At 45.9% G+C, this 22,840-nt stretch overlaps 1 protein-coding gene across 5 annotated transcripts in view; it reads left to right on the plus strand.

Annotated features, from left to right (window-relative positions):
- Positions 1-22,840, plus strand: part of RPH3AL (rabphilin 3A like (without C2 domains)) — a 204,073-nt gene that overhangs the window by 175,502 nt on the left and 5,731 nt on the right. For all 5 annotated transcript variants that reach the window (XM_056819597.1, XM_007485742.3, XM_007485739.3 and 2 more), the window contains 2 exons: positions 20,458-20,571; positions 22,453-22,629. In XM_056819597.1, coding sequence (XP_056675575.1) covers positions 20,458-20,571; positions 22,453-22,629 — 291 coding nt within the window. The remainder of the gene's footprint in view (positions 1-20,457; positions 20,572-22,452; positions 22,630-22,840) is intronic.

Below are 22,840 nucleotides of genomic sequence, written 5' to 3' on the forward strand. Positions count from 1 at the left end.
CATTTTCTGGAAATAATATATAATAGAGAGCTTCCATTTCCTTTGGAAGGTTTTGGAGCATTTGCTTGTGTTTCCTCTTCTATCTCCTCTGTATTTTGTATTTTTGCTCCATAAAATGTGTCCAAAGTCGCCCCCTTCTTCTTGTTTTTCTTGGAATTTTGGGGCTTTTGTGCTTCTGTGGAGTTTGCCATCTCTATCTGAGTGGGGAAGACTAGCTTTTCTTATCTCTGTCTGGTGTTCAGAGGTTTTAGCCCTAGGCAGATTGTCCATTCTATGCAGTTGTTGCTCTGTCTTCCCGGGGAAGCCAGGAATTGCTGGTATTTCCGTGTTACTGCCCTCCTCCATTCCCTCCCAATGCTTCTCCATTGCCTTACTTCCACGCTCTGAGCCTGGCTTGGCCCTTTCCACGGGGTGTTTGTTTCTGTGCCTTAGCCGGCCAGGAGAGCCAGCACTCTGAGGGGGGAGGGGCCGCGGCTTCCTGGAGCTCCGAGGGCTCCTGATAAGATTAACTTTCTCTGGGTTGAACTGAGTATGCCCTGAGGCAGAGACCTTAGGTGAGACTCAGATGGAAGGATCTGGTCATGGGGCTACAGGCTCCTCCTGTCTCTCTCTGTTTCCCTGCTGTCTGGGTGCCCCCTCGACTGGGTCAGGTTGTTTTCAGGAATCGGCCTTCAGCTCCAAGGCCCTTTTGCCAGCCCTGAGGGTTAATGTTGTTTCAGACATCCCTGCACTCTGAGGGGGAGGGGCCGTGGCTTCCTGGAGCTCTGAGGGCTCCTGATAGGATTAACCTCGAACTGAGTATGCCCTGAGGCAGGGACCTTTGGTGAGACTCAGATGGAAGGATCTGGTCAGGGGGCTACGGGCTCCCCCAGTCTCTCTCTGTTTCCCTGCTGTCTGGGTGCCTCCTTGACTGGGTCAGGTTGTTTTCAGGAAGTGGCCTTCAGGATAGCTGGCCCTGAGGCTCTGAGGTTCCCTCTGCTGCCTCGGACTCAGTGCTCTGGGTTGGGGGGATGGGTCCTGGGACCTTCCTTCTGCCTACCCCTTAGGTCCGAGTGATCTCAGGTTCTGGCTTTTGCGGGGGCCGTACCTTTTGATCCAGGTCCAGGTCCAGGAGGAGGATTCCCGGGGTCTATGCTGTTGTTCATTTTGAATTTCAGTGCCTTAGGAGCATATAGTTTGAGTTCGGTAGGGAAGGGTTTCAGGAGATCTGAACTTTAGCTTTCTCTAAGCTGACATCTTGACCGGAAGTCAATAATATATAATAGAAAGGATGACATGGTCGCCTGCTCCCTCTGACTGCCTGAAGCCATTTCATCAAATGCCCTCATTTTTTAAAAAATCATTATTTTTTTCAATGAAAAGGCATTTGTTTTCTCTCCCTCCCACCCATCCACCCACCAAATGAAAAAAGGGAAAACAAAAACCCTGTAACAAATACCCAGTCAAGCAAAAACATTCCCATTTTGGCCATTTCCCAAAAAGCATATATCATTCTTGATCTGAAATCAGTTACCTCTCTGTTGGGAGGGGGTAACAGGCTCCACCGTTAGTCTTCTTGAATTACAAATGAGGACACTGAGGCTGAGAGAAGTCAAACATAGTGATAGAGCTGAGATTTGATTCTGGGTCCTTAAGTTCCAATCCACTATGCAAAACTGTCAAACTGTATGGTCCTGTAATGTAATTTCATCTTCTATGATATGTTAGGTGAATAAATCAAGGCCTTGAAACAGAATCATATGATTCAAACTGTAAGAAACATTAAAGACTACCAATTTCAATTCTCCTACTCACCCATTTTATGGATGACAAAACTAAGGAGATTTAAAGTAACTTGAACAAAGTCACACAGCCAGAACCCTGACTCCAATGCCATATTCCAATAGGAATTCTCCATGCCCTGCTTTGTGTCACAGTCCAGTTTCCAGTAAAAACTCTAGCGATAACACTGCTGACACTATTCCATTTGTTGTCCCCTGCTTGAGGATATCCTGACTATAGAGTCACCTTTTGTCTTTGGTAGTGTAGGGCCTTCTCATAGCATGAAGTCAGCATCAAAGAATGAGGCTATTTGAATTCAGGTCATATTCCATGACCTGAATTTCCCAGATTGAGATTGGGAGGAAACAGGGCAAGACAGCCTCCCCATAACAGCCAAGGATAACCACAGGGGACCAAGCTACATTGGATGGAGGTGGGGGCAGGGAGGGGGTAAAGGGCTCAGGCTGCTGTGGCTTCAGAACCTCCCTCCCCCACCTGGAAACTGCGTCTACCCTCAACCTCAACCCTCTTTGAATATGGCCCCTTCCCTTCTTAAGAAAAGGACCTTCTTCTCCCAAAAAAGAGAAAAGGGCCATAATTGGAGAGAGGAAGCCCATAGGAGAGATCCATGGGCCAGTGGAATCATAAGAGACGTCCCCCTGCCTAAAGGACACAATGTACTTCACATAAAAGCAAAAGGACAGTTCAGTGGACAGATGCTTCTTTTGTTTTATTCCTGCTATAAAGCAGAAGTGATCATCTTCAAGGAAAAAAAATCAGAGAGAGGACATAGTAATAATGTGGCATTAACCCTCTGCCCCTTCCCACGAGGGGAGCACATCCCCCAAGCCAACCTGTTATTTATTCTCTTAGAGACCAAGCCATGCCTATACCTTCCCCCATTCCCCTCCACTTCTACTCCCTCTCGGGAAAGGACACTCCCACCCCCTATCCCAGACTCTTCCAATATCTAGGGAATATTTTCCCTACCCATTTGTTATTTGGAAAGCGAGTAAAAGATTTCTAAGTCTTGAGGCCTTTATCAATTTCCCTAGTGTGACTAAAAGGGATCTGATTTGGAGGTTCAAATCCCTTAATACACATGTGACTTCAGGCAAATCATTTTAATCCCTGGGCCTCAGTTTACCCTTTAGCAAAAACAAAGGTATGGGAATCAGTGGCACCTGAGACCCCTATCTGCTGTAGATCTATGGTCCTACAATGCTTTAACTTGAGTTCAAATCATGGCTCTGGGGTGTACTATCTGTGTGCCCTTGCCCAAGTTCCTTCATTTGTTGGGCCTCAGTTTTCTTATCTGTAAAGATGCCTCTGAGAGTTCATCTGGCTCTAGATCTGTGGTCTCATGAATTGTGATTTCTGCTGTCAGGGGCAGTTTTTAGTTCACATGTGAGCCTGAAGTGGGTGTTTATGAAAATGGAGAGTGAAGGACCTGAAAGGAACCCTGCTCCTTAGATCCAGCTATCCCAGGGAAAGGTCTAGGACAGTTACATATCTATGATTAAATAGGTATGACAAGACTCTGGAAATCTGAACCCTGAGCAGTTTGTTCTGTAGAATTCAGGGGCAGAGAGAGACATGGAAGGCCTGGTTCCTGCCCTCAAGAAGCTTAGATTCCAGTTGAGAGCCAAAACAAGTTGGAAATGTTAATACTTCAAGGTGTTATAGAATGAGCAGTAAATATTAGAGCAGGTAATAAATTCTACAGGAGTCCAAAGGAGACTGGCTCAATGGAGTGTGACTCAGTGGAGAAGACTTTGGTCCCAGAGTCAGAGACCTGGGCTCAAATCGTTTCTTTGCTGCTTACTACCTATGATAGTGATGGTGAACCTTTTAGAGACTAAATGCCCAAAATGCATCATCATGCTGCATGTGAACCGCCCCTTTACCCCAGACAACGGATGGAGGAAACACTCCCATTGGGCTGCTGGACAGAGAGGCTAGTGAAGTAAAAAAAAATGTCCTCAGGCATGGCGGAGAGTGTGAGGGGAGCAGCCCCCTGGCACACATGCCATAGGTTCACCAACACAGACCTATAACCTTGTCAAATCACTGACCCTTCCTACTAGGCTTCAGCTTCTTCATCTGTAAAATGAGATGGTTGGAGTGGGTCTCTGACATTCCTTCTAGATTAAAAGCCATGATCCTATAATCTGATGATCTATATGATTTCCTTGGGCCTCAGTTTCCCCATTTGTAAAATTAGAGGATTGGATTAGGCACCCAGCTTCTAACTCTGTCCAAATCTAAGAAAGATTTGAGATGAACTCACCTTGAAAGGTGAATGAGGTAGACTTAGATGGAAATTATAGGAAAGGCCGTCCCCCAAGAGGGGAAAGAGGAGGAAGGGAAAGATATTTATTAAGTTTCTACCATATGCCTAGCACCATGCTAAATGTCTTACAAATATTGTCCCCTTGGAGAGAGAAGCAGCCTAGGCACAGGCAGGGATGGAAATGAGATGGGATGGAGAACAGTAGGTAGTCCAGGTGGATTAGAGAAAAGGGTTCAAACTGGGAGAACAGGAAGACAGAAGGCCAGAGACAGAGAGACACCAGATCATAGAGGGAACCTGGAATATCCTGTTAAGGAATCCCTGGACCTGGACTGTTGACATTTTTTCCTACAGGCAATAGAGAAAGATCGAAAGGCTTTGAGCAGAGGAACAACTAGGTCAAAGCAGTATTGTCAGTGAGGGGGCTGGGCTGGACCGGCTTGGTCCTGAGTGCCACTTAAGCCCATGCCAGGATGTGCTGAAACTGACTCCTCCCAGCATCCCTCCACAAGGTCCTGAGAGGAAGTACCAGCCAGCCAGCCAGCCTAAGGGAAACTGCTTGTTCCAGGCTGAGCATCTGAGGATGCAGCAACAGGCTAAGCTGAGCCAGCCTTTCCTCCTAGGGAGGTCCCTATGGCACTGAGCTAGCAGCAGCCTCCTCCCCAGTGGTGGGTAAACAGAGATGGCCTCAGCTGACCCAGCTGGGCTTTGGCAAGCTACTCAGTCTCTCTTTCAAACACTGACAGAGAGCTGTCCGGGAAGCTGGTACCATAGGCTGCTGTTCTCTCTGCAGCAGCGCCTGTCTCCCAGTGGGCTAGCAGCAGGGGAGATGTATTGTGCCCTTGTAACAAAAGAGACTTCTAAAAGGAACCCCTCGCCTGGCTCTGAGGCCTTTCCAGCTCCTCTCCTCTTCCCAGAGAAATGTGAACCAGGCACATGTTGCTCCCCAGCTTTGATTGGCCAGCCTGGACTATCAACTGGAACTGACCTCGAATATTATGGACTCTATTTAATCAGCCCTCTATAGAGGAGGAAGCCAAGCTCCAAAGGAAGGGAAATGACTTGTCCAAGGTCAAACAGAGTGCTAATGGTAGCCTAATCAGGATTAGACTCCCATGGGGAGGAAAGGTGAGAGATTTCCCATCCTCGGGCAGTTCAGTCCCCAAAGGTCAGAACCCAGGACAGGCAAGGGGTCACTTCCCACTTTGAAAGGTCTGTTAGCTCTTTGGAATGGACTATCCCTTCATCTCTTTTAATGGCTGGACTTCATGAGCTGCTGGGACAAAAAGACTCATTAATCCCCCAATGGCCAATAATCTGGCGATGAGTATCTGCATTTAACTGGGCAGGCCCTCAAATGAGAGATACCCCCCCCTAGGTCTAGACTCAAAGCCTTTCTGCCTGAGAATAACTTGTGTTCTGTCTGCAAAGCCTTGAGGAACCCAAAGTCTCCTTACTGTGAGTCTGTTTTGGAATAGGCCTTTGAGAAGACTCTTTCTAGGAAACTAAGAACAAAACCTAATCTTCCGGAAGTCCTCTCCCCTTCAAGCATGACATAATGGACTTGAGTCTTGAATTTGGAGTCAGGGAGACCTACTAGAATCCCATCCTGGATGCTTCCTGGCTGTATAATCCTGACCAAATCATTGCACCTCTTTTGAGTCTCAATTTTCTCATCTATAAAATGGGTGCAAGATAAAATCTATAGCATTTACTTCACCAGGTGGTTGGATTTTATAAATAAGATGATGTATATAAAATACTTGGAGAGCTTAAAGTTTATGACATAAATGTCAGTTTTTGTTGTTATTATTATTATTAATTATTTTTATTCTCATTCTTGTCCTCTTACATTCAAAGGGGACCAAAGAGAAACAGTCCTGGCATATGACACCATCCTACTATTGCTTTTTTTTTCTTTTATCTTTCTTAATCCTTATCTTTTGTCTTACTATCAAATCTAAGACAGAAGAGTGGCAAGGACTAGGCAGTCAGGGTTAAGTGATTTACCCAAGATCACACAACTAAGATGTATCTGAGGCCAGATTTGAACTACTATTGCTTTTCTATATGCCCAGTGTGCAGCAAGTTATAGCCCAGTTAGAAGAAATGATTACTTTTTATAATTAAATAAATGATAAATAAATAAATAAAAGCACTGGGTACTCATTAATTATATATTGTTACAATAATTAATAATCAATAATTAAAATTAAATAAAAGCACTCATTAAGTGTCTACTACGTACCAGACACTGTGCTAAGCTCTGGGGGTCCAAAAAGAGACAAAAGACAGACCCTGCCCTTAAAGAGCTTACAGTCTAATGGATGTTATGGTAGGATTTGGGGTAAGGAAAGAACAAGAGGAAACATATAAATAAATTCTGATTTATTGTTTGGGAAGGGTAGGAAGGAATAAGGGTTTAGGAATAAATTTGTACTTATACTTAATTTAAAAGCTAATATCTATTACCTATATTACTAAGGTAAACATTAACTTCCCAATATCCAAGTCTCACACCAGAAGTCCAATCACTTGGACCGGGCCAGGATCTTAAGTTGATGGATGTCCAAGTAGGTCCAGAGATCTTCCCACTGATGCTGCCAGCAGCCAGGTGCAGAAAGCCTCCTTCCTCTGCTGGTCACAGGAAAATCTTCTTCAAGCCTTAGGTCCTTCCAGGAGAGCAGACTCTGTGTTGAAGCAGAATTTTGCCAGATCCCAAGGCCCAGGCTCCCATGTGACCCTAAGTCACATGCTCCTATCAATCAATCTCTAAGGTTCGCATCTCTCAGTTTTGGCAACAGTTTTTACAAACCTTTCATCTTTTATCACATGGAGGAGACAACATGTAAACAGCTATGGCCAGAGTAAGCTCTAACCAGGAGGCACAGGAAGGAATTAACAGAGAGAAGGCACTAGAAGTAAGAGGGTTTGGGAAACAAGACTTTATTTCCCAGGAGTAGAAAGGATGATGGGAATGTTATGTCCCTTCCTCACATAGTTGTTTTTTTAAAAACCTTTACCTTCCATCTTAGAGTCAATACTGTGTATTGGCTCCAAGGCAGAAGAGTGGTCAGGGCTAGGCAATGGGGGTCAAGTGACTTGCCCAGGGTCACACAGCTGGGAAGTGTCTGAGGCCAGATTTGAACCTAGGACCTCCCATCTCTAGGCCTGACACTCAATCCACTGAGCTACCCAGCTGCCCCCCCCCTCACATAGTTTTGATCTCTTCCAATCTCTAATACTCTTTATTTCTTTTTTCAATCCCTTATTCTGTCTTGGAATCAATACTGTGTATTGATCAATACTGTTCCAAGGCAGATGAGTGGTAAGGGCCAGGCAATAGTGGTCAAATGACTTTGCCAAGGTCACATAGCTAGGAAGTGTCTGAGGCCACATTTGAACCCAGGACCTCCTGTCTCTAGGCGTGGCTCTCAATCCATGAGCCACCCAGCTGCTCAGGACTCTGTGTTTTGAGAGCTTCTCGTTTTATATAGTTTGGAGGTTACAAGCATTGTGTACGTTGCCTTCCACTAAAAACATTGTTCTTAGGCTACTTAACATGGATCAGTGTTAAGTCTGAAAGACTATATCTAAGCAATGGGTTCCTCTCTGATGCTGCTGCTATATCGACTCCGAAGAGTATTTGGGGATTTGCATTTCTAACATGGGAATTTATCATCCCCAATTTCTAAGGGATAGCAAGTTCCTGGGTAGAATTCTGGTCAGGTCTTTCTTTTGAAGTATCTGGTAGCTATTAAATCTTCTCAGCCTGAGGTGATCAGTTGTGTGGTTCTGCTATTTCCTTGCAAAAATCTGTGTAAGAAAAAATAGACTAGTAATAATTATTATTAGGCAAGGAGAACAAGCCTCAAGGACCTAATTCCAGCTCCTTCCCATTCTCTCTGCCTCCCTGTTAACAAGTCCTTCTTCTAACCTGCGGAGACACTCGTCCCCAGCCCCAACCTGCTTCCCCTTCTTGTCCTTGACTCAAACGGACTTGACTATGGCTTCCCTCCCCCACCGCTGCTTTCACACGTGGGTTTCTCCTGTTATCCAGTCTTCCGATTGACTGCCAAAGAGCTAATCCTGGCCAGCCCTTCAGCCCAGCACTTACTGAGTCAGAACCTACCTCTGTCTTCTCTATGGCATCAGCTCCCCCCAAAAATAGACAGGAAGGAGATGGAGAGTGGGACTGCCTTCCCTCAGACTCCAGAGCCATGTTCTCTGGTAATGAGGATCTGGAAAATAAGTAGAACCAAGAACGAGCCTTTCCTGAGGACAGGAAGGAAGATGGAATTAGATCTTCGGGAGATGCGGTCCCGGGCTAGAGCCTGGACTGGAAAATTCGGAAAAGAAATCAAGGCAGCAAGGAAGGGTGCGAATAGCAACCAGGTCTAGTAAAAAATGAAATTCATCCAGAGCCATAATGAGCAGGTAGGGATTCCTGGGTCCTCAGTGCCCACGGCCTCGGGGGAAGATACCCATAAAGGACTGAGAGTGAGAACCTGCCAGACCTCTTTGAGGGAGCCAAGGGAAAGCATGCTACTGATAGCTTCGAAAGCAATTTTCTAAATAGCTAATTTGTAAAAGCTCATTTTAACCAGTTCTCATTAACTAGATGGGGTACGTTTAGTTTTTTGTCTGCTGAGATACTACCTGCTGATAGTACAAGTGCTATTGTTGCCCTCTTAAATCTGACACCCTGGGCCAAAGCACTGACCATCCCATCCTTGTTATATTGCTGGTTCCCAAATGAGTCACTTTTTTCTGTGCAAATCCTGGATATGATTTATTCTAATGCTCTTAGTAAGAGAATAGCAGTGGAAGTGACTAGAATAACTCAGTTTCTCTTCAGCCACTGGAAAGGCAAAGAGGTGTAGTAGGAAGAGTTTTGGAGGGGTAGCAAAGTGATTCAGTGGATAGAAAGCCAAGCTAGACTTTATGAGGTTTGGGGTTCAGACATGGACTCAGATAATTCCTAGCTGTGTGACCCTGGTCAAGTCACTTAACCCCAGTGGCCTAGCCCTTAGTATGGATTCTAAGACAGAAGGTAATGGGTTTTTAAAGTGTTGTTTAGAAGAGACCTAGGTTCAAATCCCTGCTTTGGATCTGCTTTTCCTCATCCATAAAACAGGACATTAGAACTAGATGGTTTCAGAGATTCTTTCAAGTTCTGCATGATCCTATGTTATACAAACTCCCTGGGCCTTAGTTTCCTCCTTTATAAAATGAAAAATCACCCACTGAAATACCTTCTTCCTCTAAATCTAGGATTCTAGATCAGCTAACCTCCCTGATTCTTCTGTAGAATGATGGATGCAGGACTAGGTTGTCTCTGAGATGCCTTCCAGCTTGCCATTTATGATTCTAAGTTATATACAACTTCCATAGGCCTTAGTTTCCTCATGTGTAAAATGAAGTTTAGACTAGGTGGCCTCTGAGGTCCCTTTCAGATCTATATAACAATGAATCTATTACTATAGGCTAATTTTGTATAATGATGTTCCAGTATATTTAGCCAATAGGGGGCACAATGGGCTTGGAATCAGCAAGACCTGAGTTCAAATCATGTCAATCACTTACTAGCTGTTTAGCTATGCATGACCTAAGTAGGTCACTTAGACTCTCTCCTCAGTCATCTGTAAAATGGGTTCACAAGAGCACCTACCTCCCAGGATTGTTGGGTGCATCTAATAAAATCACAGTAGTATTTTGCAAATATTCAAGTACTCTATCATGGGATATGCCCACAGGAGACACTGGCACAAGACCATCTAGCATGGCAGGCGCTAGGTTTGACAAGCAAAGCAGAACTTCAGGAGCTCAAAAGAAACAAGAGATGAGCAAAGTTAGAGACACCTCATCCCAGATGTTCATACGGCTGTTTGTGCCCAACCTGTGGTCAAGCTTTCCCAGCCCATATTGGTCTGAACAGCCACAGATGGACACATTGTACATTCTGAGGTTGTTTTGGTCCTCTTCAAGTACCAAGGACAGCAGCCAACTATATCAATGCTAGTTATTGATCTTGTTGTTGTTGTTTTCCTTTCAAAGTAATCTCATTCTGGGGAGCATAACCTCTATATGGCCACCATTATAGAATTCTTTCATAGAATATAGAAAAAATAAAAAACGTTATAGGATAAAAAGAGAATTTTTATAAATACCCCTATTTTTAATGCTTGAAATCTCTGTTCCTCGTCGTGGGATAACAGTATTAATTTGGAGTTCCATCAGGTTGAGTGGGTTTCCGTTGAATAATTTAAAAGCACCAATGAGGGGCAGCTGGATGGCTCAGTGGATTGAGACCCAGGCTCAGAGATGGGAGGTCCTGGGTTCAAATGTGGCCTCAGACATTTCCTAGTGACCCTGGGCAAGTAACTTAACTCCCATTGCCTATATTAGAACTCTCTGGTGTGGATCAGAAATCACATTTTGGGGGGCAGCTGGGTGGCTCAGTGGATTGAGAGCCAAACCTAGAGATGGGAGGTCCTAGGTTCAAATCTGGCCTCAGACACTTCCCAACTTTGTGACCCTGGGCAAGTCACTTAACCCCCATTGCCTAGCCCTTACCACTCTTCTGCCTTGGAGCCGGGTTTTTTAAAAATCACATTTTGTTTTGTTACATAGACATTTGTTTGAACATAATTTTTGGAGGTGGGGCACAGTAAGAATTACTGCCCTGGAAATATACTTCACCAGTCACTGCCTTAAAACCAGGACACAGTATTGATTCTAAGATGGAAGGTAAATGTTTTAAATTTTTAACTTTAACTTTAAAAACACCAGAGAGTGGGCAGGCTGGCAGGTAGACAGGAGGAAGACATGGATGGCTTGTGGTTGTCTGAACTCCCTCCAGGGCCACTGAGTCCATGTTATAGGTAAAGAAGCAGTGCTTGTCTTGTGGCCAAGAAGCTCTGAATTAAGACTCAGGAACCCTGAGTTCTAGTCTGAGCCTGGATCTTCAGCAGTTGTGTAATCTTGGGCAAGTCTTTTTATTTCTCTGAGCCCTGGTCAGACCTTGTCTGGAGTGCTATACTCAGCTCTAGGTTCTGTGTTTCAGGAAAGGTATTGAAAAGCTAGAGAATGCCTAACTGCTTTTGGGCCTCAGTTTATACATCTGAAAAAATAGCTCCCTTGTACCAGATGATCTGGAAGGGGTCTCACCTGACTGACTGCAAGGATAATGTCCTCCATAGAATTAGGGAAATTTGGAGACAGGATGGCTTCTAGGAACATGTAATGAGTCAAGTCAACAAACATTTATTAAGCACCTACTTACTATATGACCGGTACAATGCATATAGTAACTGTAAATCTGTGCTGAGTTAGAGAAGGATCATAGAATTAAAACTGGAAAGGTTTTTGGAGGCAGTTGAGTCAACCCCCTCATTTTACAGATGAAGAGACCAAGATCTAAAGAATGTTGGCCAGAGTCATTGAGCTCTTTTTTTTTTATTTAAAAATATTTTTCCATGTTTACATGATTCATTTTCTTTTCCCTCCCCTCTCCCCTCCTCCCCGAACCAACAAGCAATTCCACTGGGTTGTACAAATCATTGAGCACGTAAAATCTGAGTCAGGATTTGAACTTGGGTCTTCTGACTCCAAATCCAGCATTTGATACTGTGCCACCTAGTGATGGTTCTTTCCTAGAACTGCATTCTCACCACCAACAGACCTGCCTATCCTTTCTCTCCTGCCTCAGCCTCCACAACATCCATCCCTGTAGCATCTGTGAACTCAGTTGGACCACCAGAGACAAGGCTTGGCTGGCAAGAGCTCCAGTGGCTGTGTGTTTGAGGAACCCAGGAGGAAGCTAGAAATAACTCAGAGGGTCTGTGGCCCTCTAACCTAGCCGGAGAGCAGCATACGAATGGAGGTGGTGGTGGTGCTGAGTGGGACAGCTCCCTAGCAGGGCACAGTGCCTCATTGCCAGCATCCCCTGCCTTAACCTCTTCTCTCCCCTCAAGATGGGCAGGGGCTAATTAGGAAGCATCTTTGAGTCCCCAAGGGTTTTGCTATTCTTTCAATTGCATTTTTTTCTGTTTTATTTTTCAGCCTGTGAAATTTTCCACCATCTGCTTTGCTTTGGCGGCATGTTTGCTGAAAATATCTCACCACCTCCCTAATTCCCATAATTTCTGGGGGGTTTTGGAAACACCGAGACATGGTGTCAACATGTTAACTGCTTCTTGAGCTCCCAGCCTCTTGTCCCTGGATGGGGTGGGCACCTCGAGCTCAGGCGGAGCCTGGAAATGCCATTTGGCCTGTTTTCCAGCTGCAGAGGCAGGACTCATCCCCCGGGCTCCAAGAGGCTTCAGAATTGTCAAGGGTTCTCCACTGTGCTGGCTGAGAACCTGAGTTTCAAGTCGAATCCGAGAATGGCTAGTCCTTGGAGGGTCCTTAGGAAGCCTTCACATCTAACCTTCTCTCTTTTGCATTTTTGAAGTCTGATGATGCCTTGCCTTTGCATCCCACCCCTTTCAGAATAGTCCTCTCCTCTGCCTAGTAAGTAAGCCTTTCCTCCTCGGGAAGATGGGTTTAAAACCTCCTTCACAGCAGCCCCAGATGAAGGGAGGTGTGGCACCCCGGCCCTGTAGTCCCAGGAGGAGAAGGAGCCTTTGGGGAAAGCTTCCCAATGGGTCAGGCTCTCCCTTTACAGATCTAGACCTCAGAGGCAACCCCTGTGAGTGGGCAGGCTGGCAGGTAAGCGGGAGGCAGTCATGGATGCCTTATGGTTGTCTGAGCTCGGTCCAGGGCCACTGAGTCAGCATTAAAGGCAACAACTGGGGAAACTGAGGCCCAGGGAAATGAAATCATTTGCTCAAGATCACTCAGGGGAATCATCAGGGGTAGGCTGTGGACTGACACTAGAACCAGGGCTCTTTCCACTGTACCGCACTGCCTGGCCAGAAGAGAGATGATGACTGCACCCCTTCGGAAGTCTGTCCAAGGGCCTGAAAGTCTGGGGGTTGTCAGTGTCTGTGATCCCCCAGCCGTGCTAAAAGCAGAAGCCCAGGATTCAGAACTAGTCTGGCTCCGTCAGATGCTAACCACTGCCCTGCACTTCCTCCTGCCTCGACTTTCCCCTAGCTAAGGCCCAGGTCACACCATCTATGCGGGGCTGGGCTAGAATAAGACCCTGGCTTCTCAGTGCCCAGTCCAGCATGCTTGCCATTCCTTCTGTTATCCAGAGTACGATTACTCCTGCAAGGGAGGCAGCTAGGGACAGTGGACTGATCACTGGATTTCAGGTTCCCCAGCCTGGGTGGAAGTCCTCGCTGTGAGACTTTGGGCTGGTCCCTTCCTTTTTCTTGGCCTCAGTTGGCCTCTCTGAAGGATGGAGCACAGCTGACCTCTTTGGAGGCCCTCTAATCTCTGAAACCCTTCAGGTTCTAAATGGGTGATCTCTAAGCCCCTTCGAGCTCTAAATCCACCGATGGCATCCCAGCCCTGCTGGCCTTTTCTTTATTTGAGACAGTCAGAAGTGACTTTCTGGGGGAAAAAATGACTTTTTTTCTCCCCCTCTGAGTACTAAGACTCAGGGTGGTTTCCATGGCGACAGTCAAGCTGATAATCCATTTAAGAACAAACCAGGCACACAGAACTGGCCTGTCCCCAAAAAGGGACTGTTGCTCCGTGGCCCAGGTGGTGCCTTCCTAGCTAGCTCCAGGAGAAAGCCTGGGCAGGAGGAAGTATGGGCCAGTGGTTAGCACGGGGGGGGGGGGTAGACTGATTCTGCATCCTCGGCTTGTTTGCAGCGGTCAGACTGCATTGACTAGAGGAACACAGTCACACAGTTAGACCCCCAGCATTTCAGGCCCTTGGGCAGAATTTGGAGGGCTGCTCATGCCCATTATCTCCTTCTAGCCCCCATGGGCCACAGGGCAGGCCCACAAAGGGCATTTACATTGCACTGGAAGGTTGGCAGAGTGCTTTTGGTCAATCAACAATCAACAAAGGTCCAGTATTGCACCAGGTTCTACGTTAAGCGGGAGGGGGGGGGCTTGAGAGACAAAAATGGAAGCCCCTGCCCTCTAGGATCTTACATTTACAGGGAATAACTCGTACCTGAATAAACAGATGCAAAGTAGAAACAAAGACGAAGAAAGGTGGTTTGTGGGGAGGACACTAGCAGCCCCATGGGCTCAGAAAGAGCCTCCTGAATCTGTGGAGGAGGCTTTATCACCACCCCCAGTTTACAGATGAAGAAACTGAGGCCCAGGGAAGGGAAAGGTCTTGCTTAGGGGCAAACAACTGGAATCAGAATCAGGAATTTGGAGCCAAATGTGATGGTGGAGACCTAGACTCATTTTACAGATGAGGAAACTGAGCCTCAGAGGTTCACAAACAGGAAATGACTTGCCCAAAGTTGTATAGCTGGGATCATAGAATTATAGATTCAGAGACTGTCTAGTTCAACCTCATCTTATGGATGAGGAAATTGAGGAAGGGGGAGGTTCAGAGACTTGTCCAGGGCCACACAGCTAGTATCTAAAGTGAAATTCAAACCCAGGTCTTCTTGACTCCTAGTCCCCTTCTATCCTGATTTGGTGTCAAACACAAATTGAAAGGGATTGAGGCAGCTAGGTAGCACAGTGGATAGAGCACTAGGCCTGGAGTGGAGAAGACCTGGATTCAAATGTGACCTCAGACACATCATAGCTTTGTGACCCTGGGCAAGTCACTTTACCTCAACTAGATTGTCTAGCCCATGCCACTCCTCTGACTTGGAATTGATACTAAAACAGACAGGAATAAAAAGGAAAAGAGACAGAGACAAAGTCAAAGAGAGAAAAGAAAAAGAAAAGGCAAGAGGAACACTAAACCACAAAAAAAGGAGCCCTGCCAGGGACATACTGAGTTAGAGGAGCATATATTAACATTACTTATATTCTATTGTATTTTTACTTATTTTCTGAAATATTTCCCAATTACATTTTAATCTAGTGCAGACTGCACTATTCATTAGTCCAAGCTGCCTCTGATTTGCAAGACAGTAGAAACCATTCTTTCCCTTTTTCAATCTGAAAAATAAGTGTGGACCCCATCCAAGATCTCATTGCTTTGTAATCCCAGGCTGATCCTTTGGAGAATGAAAGAGAAAGAGACAGAGATGGAGCAACAGAGACATAAAGGGAGTGAAAGAGGAAGAAAGGAAGAAAAACAAGGAACAGAGGAGGGAAGGGAGGGAGACGGGGAGGAGGGAAGTAGAGACAGAGAAGGAAGGCTGGAGGGGGAGAGAGACTGACAGATAAAGAGCAAGGGAAGAAGAAAGGGGAAAAGACAGACAAGAGAGGGACAGAAAGGTGAAGGAAGGAGAGTCAGGAGAGAGAGAGAGAGAGAGAGAGAGAGAGAGAGAATCATCTGTTTTGTTGAGGATGGAAGAGCAGGGTCCAAAAGATTTATGAGCCTAAAAGCTTTGTTAATAGACCTAGAAGATTTATGAGCTGGACTATGGAGGGAGGGAGGAACAGTGGCAGTAGAATGGCAGATTAAGCCAGCTTGGGTTTCATGGGGATGCTTCTGGAATGTGCCCCCACCTCTCTCTCCTAAAGAAGCCGGGAGTATTTGTGGAAATGTGGCTCACACAGGAACTCCCATCCCTGGTGGATCACCAACATCTTTCTCTTTCACTGACGCCCCAGCACTGAGCATAAATACTGAGAACTTTTCTTTTCTTTCCTTTTCCTTTTTTCAGTTTGTTTCTTTAGCAGAATTTATTAGAGTAGATTAGTAATGGGATTTGGGGGCCCTTGCTGCAAAGACCTCTAAGCTCCAGCCTGATCCCAGCTTGAAATCTCAGACACAATGGAAAAAAAGGGGGGGAGGCTGATGGGGAAAGCAAGAATGTTTTCTGACAGCTGATACTCTCCTCCCTGAAACCTTTGTGAGTGAAATGACCACTGGAGGCAAAGGCACCTGCATGATCCAACTTCAGTGGAAGCCAGACTGGCCCCCTTCAACCCTGCTCTTTGCCTTTTGTGAAAAACAATGAAGTCATCTTTTTTCATTTGGAACTTCACTTCAGACCAAAAGGGATTGTTCTTTCTTTCTTCTTTTTCATTCTTTGTTTTTTCTTTCTTTTTATCTCTTCTTTCCTCTTCATCCCTCCCTTCCTTCCTTCTTTCCTTCTTTCCTTCCTTCCTTCCTTCCTTCCTTCCTTCCTTCCTTCCTTCCTTTCCTTTCCCTCTTTCTTAAGCTTTAACTTCTATTTTAGTATGAGTTCTAAGACAGAAGGGCAAAGTCAAGACAAATTGGATTAAGTGACTTCCCTAGGGTCACACAGTTAGGAAGTGTCTGAGACTAAATTTGAATCCAGGTCCTCTTGACTCTAGGCTTGGCACTCTACACTGTGATACATAGCTATCCCAATCAGTACTTTCTATGCAAAAACCTCTGGGCTCAGTGATCCTAGACTCCTTAACCATTTATTTTCATCCAGAGTTTTGATTTCATCGTGATAAGGGAACTGAGAAATACAGACAGGCAATTTGTCTGAAATAATATTCTTAGAGAATTGTTTGAGACCGGTGAGGCTGCTAGATGGTAAAATGGAAAGAACCCTGAGCTTCAAGCCAAGAAGACCTGAGTTCAAATCCAGGCTCCGATGCTTACTAGCTATATGACAAGTTATTTAACCTCTGCTTGCCTCAGTTTCCTCAGCTGTAAAATGGAAAGAAGAACATTATCTACTTCCCCGAGTTATTGTGAGAATCAAATAAGATCATGCTTGTAAAGCACTTAGCACAGTTCCTGGCACATAGGGGGTGGTATATAAATACTTACTCCCTTTCCTTCCAAAAGGGAGGTTAAATGCCTTGTCCAGGATTACCTAGGCAGTATGTGACAGAGGAAGGATTCAAACCCAAGTTTTCCTGACTCCAAGGCCAGCTGCTATATCCTCTAGGATATAGTGGTGTTATGAAAAGGACCCTGCTTCTAGAGACAGAGGACCTTGGGTCAAATCCCACCTCTCACTATCACTGTATGACCTTGTGAAGTTTCTTACACTCCCTGGGCCTCAGTTTATTCATCTAACACTGGACTGGATGACCACAGAGATCCCTTCAGCCCTGGCTCTGTAAGCCTCTGCACAACATCCCATGAGGCTGCCAGAGGAAGAGGTTACTGTCTTGGCATCTCCTGGAGAACCTGGCACTAAGGCCCACATGTAGTAGGTACTCAGTGAGCACTGAATGAGTTTGCTGGCAGGGGAAGTTAAGTATTTCTCAGCTACCAGTTCATTGCTGTTGTGTTAGCCAATCTGCTGGGTGTGAGGTGATACCTCAGAGTTGTTTTGATTTGCATCTCTCTGATTATAAGATATTTAGAACACTTCTTCATGTGCTTATTAAAGTTTTGATTTCTTTAACTGAAAATTGCCTATTCATGTCCCTTGCCCATTTATCTATTGGAGAATGGCTTGATTTTTTTTGTACAATTGATTTAGCTCCTTGTAAATTTGAGTAATTAGACCTTTGTCAGAGGTTTTTGTTATGAAGATTGTTTCCCAATTTGTTGCTTCCCTTCTATCCTTTTCACTCTAAAGGATTGGGTGATCCATTGATGATTCTCTCTCTCTCTTCTCTCTCTCTCTCTCTCTCTCTCTCTCTCTCTCTCTCTCTCTCTCTCTCTCTCTCTCTCTTTGTGTGTCTGTCTGTCTGTCTCTCCTCCCTTTTCCCTTCCTCTCTTTCCGTCTGTCTTAGAATTGTTACTATGTATCATTTCTAAGGCAGAAGACTGGTAAGGGCTAAGCAATGGAGGTTAAGTGACTTTCCCAGGGTCACACATCTAAGAAAAGTCTGAGTTCAGATTTGAACCCAGGACCTCCCATCATCAGGTCTGGCTCTCCATCTCCTGAGCCACCTAGCTTTCCCTACAGATGCATTTAATAATAGACTGTTGAAATAAGTGAGTAGATGAATAAGTTGAATTGAATGAATGTGCCAAATAGTTTTGGTAATTATTGCTTTCTAGTAGATTTTGAAATCTAATTGAGTGAATCATAGGGTTCGTGAAATGAAAGCTGGCAGGGTTGTAGAGGAAGTCCCTTTTCTGGGGTGTTTGGACCCGACGGTCTCCAAGAGCCCCCCAACCCTAAAAGTCTGTGATTCTCTCTGACAATGCAGGGGGAGGGGGGGCAGCTGTCATTCAGTATCTTTTATATAATGAAAAGATAAGAATTGGGATAACTGATGGGCTACCTCCTAATGGGGCAAAACTCAGGGCCTCTCCAAAATGCAGAGATATGCCACAAAACAATAAAAAGCAAAGGCTGCAAAATTACAAAGAACAAACACGATCCCCCAAAAGAGAGATGAGAAGACAATTCCTTTGTGGAGGCAGAGGTCCATGGGTGAGGAACATTACATATTTTATCAGCTTTTTCCCTACGTTTTGATTGGTTTTGTTGGGGTTTTCTCTTCTTTTTTTTTCCTTCAGAAGGTCTTTGTTATAGGAGATGGCTTTCTGGGGAAAGAGATAACAAAAGTTATAGATTAAAATTGTTTTTTTTGGTACTAGGTCTAGAGTCAAGAGGACCTGGGTTTCAAATTTAGCCTCAGATACTTCCTAGCCACGTGACCCTGGACAAGTCACTTAACCCCTATCACCTAGCCTCTTCTGCCTTGGAACTGCTCCTTGCTTATTTTTATGGATTTTTAAATGCCAGGTTGTAAGGTGAGACTTGGAAAGAGTGGAGCAGACAGGAACTCGTTCTTCTCCCCTGCCCCACAAAATAAAATGCTGACATCGGTTTCCTCCTTTTTGTTGTTCAGTCGTTTTTCAGTTGTATCCAACCCTTCATGACCCCTTTTGTGGGGTTTTCTTGGCAAAGACACTAGAGTGCTGTGTCCTTTGTACAGATGAAGAACTGAGGCAAACAGGGTTAAAGGACTTGCCCAGAGTCATACTGCTAGTCTATATCTGAGACCACATTTGAACATAGATGTTCCTGGTTCCAGGCTTGGTGCTGTCCCATTTCTTCATCTAGATAGCAGCGATAGAATGTATTTGTTTTTATTTTTATTTTTTATTGAAATTTTTATTTAATTAATTTAGAATGTTTCCATGGTTACATGATTCTTGTTCTTTCCCTGCCCCCCCCATAGCCAACGCGCAATTCCACTGGGTTTTACTTGTGTCATTGATCAAGACCTATTTCCATATTATTGATAAAGCAATAGAATGTAAGAAGCCGCTCATTGTCATTTTTGTCTCCTTAGCCCCCGGTGAAGCACTGCCAAGGACATAGGAGGTGATAAATAAATGCTAATTGATGGGTTTTTGTTATTGTAGCCTAACAGTGCCTGGTATACAGCAGGTGCCTAATAAATGGGTGTTGGTGGTTCGCTTCACCCCTGCCCTGTTCTCCCTGTTTCCTAGAGTGTCATGAGCCTCGAAGGAGACAGTGTCATGTAAGCACTCTGTAGTTGGTAAACCTTTTACAAATAACCAGTGGTATCACTGAGTCGGGGAGACAGGACTGTCAGCGAAGAAAGCGCCTGAGGAAGGCAGGCTGTGATGAGGTGTCACAATGACTGGCATCGACAAATGCTTCCAACCAGGGCTGCTCCCAGAAGGTCCCCAGAGACAGAGCCTTAACAACCTCCCTGCCTCACCCATCCCGCCCTATTATCCCTTTGACACTCACGATGTTTTTCCTTGGTCCGATCACAGCCTCTCGCGCTCTAATTGGAGCTGATCTTTGCCTCTCCCTCAGGCCCTGGGGATGTCAAGACCCACGACTTCCCCCTCCCCACCGAGCGGAAACCCTTCCTTTCTGGTCGTGCTGATGGTACAGAAGCAGGGCCACTGGCACGAGAATAAGCATTCGCAGTCTGGGTTTGTCTTTTTTTTTTTTAATCTTCTGTATCAGAATCGATACTATGTATTGGTTCTAAGGCAGAAGAGTGTTAAGGGCTAGGCCATGGGAGTTAAGTGACTTGCCCAGGGTCAAACAGCTAGGAAGTGTCTGAGGTCAAATTTGAACCCATGACTTTCTGTCTCCAGGCCTGGCTCTCAATCCACTGAGCTGCCTAGCTGTTCCTCCTTCCTTGATTTTCATGCCACATCTGCTTTATGGTTTTCTCTAACTGCCTTTCCATGCACCATTGAAGAAGACCTTTATGTTCTCAGAATTTTCTCAAACATGGTTTCTCTTCCTTCCTTCCTTCCTTCCTTCCTTCCTTTCTTTTTCTTTCTTTCTTTATTCCTTTCTTCCTTCCTTTCTTTTTCTTCCTTCCTTTCTTTCTTTTTTCTTCCTTCCTTCCTTTCTTTTTTCTTTCTTTCTTCCTTCCTTCCTTTCTTTCTGTTTTAGAATGAATACTGTCTTGGTTCCAAGGCAGAAGAGTGGCAAAGGCTAGTGTCTGAGGCTGTGTGTTTGTCTCTTGCAGTGGTGTCTAGTGACAGCGACAGTGACTCCACCTTGAGCTCTTCCAGCCTTGAAGAGAAGTTCCTGTCCAGTGGGACCAAGAGCCCAAAAGGCAGCAAATCCAGGACAGAATTAGGTAAGAGGATAGCAGTTGGCACTGCAGAGAGTTGGCTTTTGAGGAGCCCCAGGGCCAGAGGGGGGAGATGTGGGGTGTGCAGGGCGGACTAGAGCAGAACGTCCCTGAACAGCATCTCTCTGGGGTGCGCTAAAGGACATGTTCACACATCATTAACTGGAGGCGGGAGAGCCTAGAAAGGCAGAGCTCAAAGTGTTAGGGGCTGCTTTGCAGAATCAGACCAGGAAAGGACCCCAGAGGCCACCCAATCCAATCCCACCTGTTCCAGGCCAGTGATTCTCTCTACAGTATCCCAGCAAGTGGTCACCCAGCCTGAGCTCCAAGATGTCCAGCGATGCAGAACTCGCTCCTCTGGAAGAATGCCGTGTTTGCAATCAGAGGACCCGGGGTAACCCTCTCTCCCCCTGGCGAGTCATTGAAAGGGCTACATCCTCAGCTTGGCTTCAGCTGAGAGAACCACACAGAGGGGGCATTTCCACTGGCCCTTTTGCATTTCAAAAAAATGGACGCACATTTCTTCCTTTGCTCATTACACCCTTCTACAGGCAGGTAGAGCCAGTCTAAGAAGTTCTAGCTCGAGAGCTGGAAGGGACCTTCAGGACCATCTAGTCGTTCCTTCCTCCTTCGTTTTGCAGAGGAAGCTGATACCCAGACACACAAAATGCCTTTGCATCATGGGACCGAAGCTCTAACCGGAATCCCCTTCGTTTTCACAAAGTCGAAAGTCGAGGCCATAGAGGGGCAGTATTGGGTCTCAGCCCGCTAACGTCCTGGAGCCGGGAACATATCTGCTGCTCAGTTCTCCTGCCCGAGTGTCCGCAGACCTCTCACATGCCCTGGGTGGGAAAATGAATTGTGGTGACTTTTTCTTGGCTTTCCCAATCAAAATTCAGTCTGGCCAGTTTTCTAAGTTGTAGGTGATCGAGGCAGAAACACTTGCTCTTTCTCTGCCAGCTTGAGCCCCCCCTCCAGAAATAGGATTGGACCTAGAGGAACTCTGGGGTCCCTGCCAGCTCTGGGTTTGGGTTCTATGACCCAGGGGTGAGTGCTGCCTGGGAACAGGCAGATTTCTCATTTTGAGTCATTCGGTAGACCCGCCTTGGGCCTTTTCAGGTGAACCTTGAAGCAGCCCATTCCAAGGTAGATGAGGAGGATGTTGCTCTACCGTGTTCCCTCAGGGAGGCAGTAAGGTACATTTGGGGGCAGATACAAAAGCTTCGTCAGGACTCAGATGGGCTTAGAATCCTCTGGGTCGAAATTCAAAAGCCAGAAGGGCCCCTGAAGCCCACAAGCCTTCAGGCTCAACTCTCCTCCAAGATGTAAGGCTGAAAGTGGTTTCATGCCCTTCCCCTACCCTGGACAAGGGGTTTCCTAACCTCCTCCCTCCTCCCTAGAAGCTCCTAAAGTCTTGTCTTTAAATCCTAACTTCCAGTTAGAATTCATTCTAAGTATTGGTTCCAAGGTAGAAGAGCAATAAGGACTAGGCCATGGGGACCAGGTGACTTATCCAAGGTCACACTGCTAGGATGTGTCTGAGGTCAGATTTGAACCCAGGACCTCCCATCTCTAGGCCTGGCTTTCTATCCACTGAAGCTACTAAAGTCTTAACCTTCTTAGCTTAGCTTAGCATGCACCCATCTCTATACAGGCCAGTTCAGTCTCCTGTTAGATTGTAAGCTCCTTGAGAGCAACGACAATTTTTGCTGTTCCTGTGGATCGCCAGTACTTAGCACAACTTCATGGCAGATAGTGAATGCTTGTCGACTAATTGAACTAGAAAGACCCTGTTGGCACACTCCCAGGAAGGGAGTAGAAGAGCAGGTTAGGACCTGAAAGGGCAAATGCCCCAGATAACCCTCGTCCATTGTCTGTCTTTTCTAGGTGGCAGCAGTGAACTTCCCAGAGCAGCCCAAGGCCAGGCCCTGCCTCCTAGCCACCCCTCAGGGAGCTGGACCAGCCTGGGCAGCAGCGAGGCTGGTGGAGTCCAGAGTGGCCCAGAGAGTGGCCCAGGAGAGCTGCAGGGCAGTGGCTCTGACAGTGACAGTCACAAGGCTCCCAGTAAGTGGAACGCTTTTGAGCATCTTCCTGACTCTTTGACTCAAAAGGCCCTTCTCCGTAGCTCATCTTCCCCCACCAGTTCTTCTTCAGATTCCACTGCTTACCAACAGAACATTTCTCAGCATCCCCAAAATCCACATTGATCCAACCTGGAATGAATGGGGATAGAACGGAGCCCTTAGCTTGTTAGGCTTCCGAAATCCTTCAAAGC

The sequence above is a fragment of the Monodelphis domestica genome, chromosome 2 (assembly GCF_027887165.1).
Source record: "Monodelphis domestica isolate mMonDom1 chromosome 2, mMonDom1.pri, whole genome shotgun sequence".
NCBI lineage: Eukaryota > Metazoa > Chordata > Mammalia > Didelphimorphia > Didelphidae > Monodelphis > Monodelphis domestica.